The following is a 3,201-nucleotide window of genomic DNA, read 5'->3' on the forward strand; positions in this document are numbered from 1 at the left end:
TTCTGTTGTTAAATTGAAGAAGGCAGCAGATGATTGCTTCTTATACGCATTTGTTGCTCTTTGTACATCAATAAATGGTTGGCAACATTGTAGGCCGGTAGTAGTGGTTGATGGGACATTCTTAAAGTCAGCCTACAGGGGGATTATGCTGACAGCAAGCACCATGGATGCAGCAGGTAAATAATGGAATAATTTTGTACTTATTTGTAGACAGTCTTAAATTGTAGTTATGTTGTAGTTATTTTGTAGTTATATAAAAGAATGTAGTTAGCATGTCTATATTTCTCAATATATATTGTAGTTGTTATTTAATCATATTTTATGTCTTAAAAATGTAGGTACTATTTTTCCCTTGGCATATGCTGTGGTTGATTCTGAAAACGACGCGTCTTGGAAGTGGTTCTTTGAGCAATTCAAGGAGGCATATGGTGAAAGACCTTCAATGTGTGTTGTTTCAGATAGGCATGAAAGTATACTGAAGGCAACATCAGTTGTCTATCCGGGATTGGCACACTACTCTTGCATGTGGCATATATGGACAAATATAAGGTCAAAATTCAAGAAGGGACATCTACAATTACATGAATTGTACTTTGCTACACCACGGTCATACACTATGGATGAATTTAATGAAAGGATGTTGAAGATTGAAGAGGTAGACCTGCGTGTAAAGTCTTACCTATATGATATTGGCTATCATAGATGGTCAATAGTACATGCAACGGTAAATAGAACTTTTACTATGACGTCAAACATTGCCGAGTCGTTGAATGCTGTAACAAAAGATGCAAGAGAGCTTCCAATATTTGATCTATTTGAGTATATGAGGACTCTTCTTGAACGTTGGACAAAAGAAAAGTTATCGAAGGCAAAGGGTACTTTCACATACCTTGGTCACAAATACAACAAAGAATTGGAAGACAACAGTACATTATCTCAGAAACTAAGGGTAAGATATTTTTTTTTTGGTGCAGTAGAATCAAAAAAGTACTAGCTGCAGTTTTTCCAGATTGTAGTTAAACTGTAGTCAAATTGTCGGTAATAATAGTTTGTAGATGAGCTGTAATATATTTGTTGCTGATTTGTAGGTAAATTGTTGATAATCCATTTTAATGATTGATGTATTATTATTTCTGTTTGGTCTTCAATTGTAGGTGAGGGCTTCAACAGATCATATACATACTGTGTTAGATGGTGTGAAGCGGTACATTGTGTGTCTAGAAAACAAGAAATGTAGCTGTGGACAATTCCAACTTGATGAACTTCCATGTGCGCATGCTTTGGCAGCATTAAGGCATAGGAATGAAACATACGAAAACTATTGCTCTCCGTATTACACAAGGAAGAGCCTTCTGCTTACCTATGAAATGCCAGTAAATCCTCTTCCCGATGAAGGCAAATGGGAAGTGCCACAACATATTTTGGATGAGGTAGTAAAGCCACCGGCGGGAGATAAAAGGCAGCCAGGGAGACCTCACAAGGAAAGATATAAAACATTTGATGAAATAAAGTCAAAGAAATACAAGGTGTCATGTGGTAATTGTGGAGGTGAAGGGCATAACAAAAGAACTTGCAAGAATGCGCCGAAAAAGAAATGAATATCATGTAGTTAGAATAGTTATTCAAAATAAATGTTAGTGAGCTCAAATTATCGGATTTTCTTGTCTAATTGTTTATGTTTTTGAAGATGAATAAGAAGTATAAACATCAATTTGTGTATCTGCACTATTTATGTTTTTATGTATTCTGTCAAGCATCTAAAGTTGTCTTTTTTTTATAGAATAGTTAAACTTTAATATTTACTGTATACAAAAAAATTGATATTAATAAAGAATGCATTCAACGTAAATTGTATCCAGATTGTAGTGAATATGTAGTTTAACTGTGTTAGAACTGTAGTCCTGTTATTCATATGTAGAGGAGTTGTAGTTAAAATGTAGTTTGACGTAGTTTAAATGTAGATAAATTGAATTTTTTTGATAAACCTTGTTGTTAAAAAATGGCTAAATTATTTATATGATTCCTGTATTTATTTTATCTTTCTGTTGTGTAACAAATGACAGTTATATACAGATATTACTTGGCACTTGAAGGTATTTATAAAAATAACTTGAAGATTAAAGTCAAATTGTAAGACAAAGTTGTTGCTGTAAAAATGTAATCAGAGTACTAGAGTATAATGTAATCAACAAAAAGTGTTGTAGAAAACCAAAACGACATATTTCCTACATTGTTTTCCAATTCAACTACCAAATTTCACAGACCAAACTAGGAACACAATAGTCTATTTCTTCTTTCGTTGCACTCTAGTCCTCTCGTTTTTTGCCGGAGCACCCTTCCTCCTTGCTAGCCTGCCAGTAACCTCACTCTCACTAATTGATCCATCTTCTTGCTTCTTTGTTGCATAGTCCCACAGTAGAGCTCCATAGCGTCTACGGTGTTGGTCAATATCAGAAAGATCTTCCTTTGGGATTGCCAAATCTCCAAGGCTAACATACTCCGCAAATGCAGCCACAAATACACCACAATCGCTGCATAAGATGAGAATTTTTCATTATATAACAAATGATTAAAATAAAAAAATTAAACATATAGAAAGGGAGATTATTTTTTTACACTGAGCCTTCCTTTTGTTGTGGAATCTCAGCAACCATCCATTGTATGTCGAGAGGGTCCGTAACTGGTTTTTCGATGTATGCCTTTGTGCTCTTGAAGTTAATGTCTTTACGTTTACCATAGAAACCAGTGCATGACAAATACAGAGGGATAATGATTGAAAACTTGTCAACCAATGTCTCTAATGTTTTATGACGGTTTGCTCTCACCATGGAATCATAAACATAAAGTTGTCTATCCTTTATGTCAAAAACTAGCAACAACCAATGGAAGTTCTCTACAAGGTTCACAGGCATGAGAACATAGTCAACAAGATCCCAGGCAACATTAGCAAGAATTCTGTACCCAAGAATATATTCTCCAACATCATCCTCGGGTTTAACAACCGAATACCTTTGTTCCGGTGGAGAACTTATGAACTTGTCATAGATTCTTTCAATCTTTGTCTTGAACAAGCAATCCGTGGTTGTGAACCTAGTATTATTGTTGGGGCCATATTTGCCTCTTTTTCGCAGATAATACATAATAACATCAATGTGCTGCCAAAATAGAATAAACATATACAATAAGGTACGGTGTAACCAC

At 34.9% G+C, this 3,201-nt stretch overlaps 1 protein-coding gene across 1 annotated transcript; it reads left to right on the forward strand.

The window, feature by feature from the left end:
• Positions 1–616: 616 nt before the first annotated feature.
• LOC107766347 (uncharacterized) lies at positions 617–1,598 on the forward strand. Its single transcript, XM_016585115.2, has 2 exons — positions 617–949; positions 1,155–1,598. Exons 1-2 carry the CDS (start codon positions 617–619, stop codon positions 1,596–1,598), a joined length of 777 nt encoding a protein of 258 aa, XP_016440601.2.
• Positions 1,599–3,201: the final 1,603 nt, after the last annotated feature.

Source organism: Nicotiana tabacum, chromosome 21 (genome assembly GCF_000715075.1).
Source record: "Nicotiana tabacum cultivar K326 chromosome 21, ASM71507v2, whole genome shotgun sequence".
Taxonomy (NCBI): Eukaryota; Viridiplantae; Streptophyta; class Magnoliopsida; order Solanales; family Solanaceae; genus Nicotiana; species Nicotiana tabacum.

Bases quoted from the DNA above. Each gene is read 5' to 3' on its own strand.
- LOC107766347 (XM_016585115.2), top strand. From the start codon at position 617: ATGGATGAATTTAATGAAAGGATGTTGAAGATTGAAGAGGTAGACCTG. The intron at 950-1,154 runs GTAAGATATTTT...CTTCAATTGTAG, and splicing joins CATTATCTCAGAAACTAAGG to GTGAGGGCTTCAACAGATCA.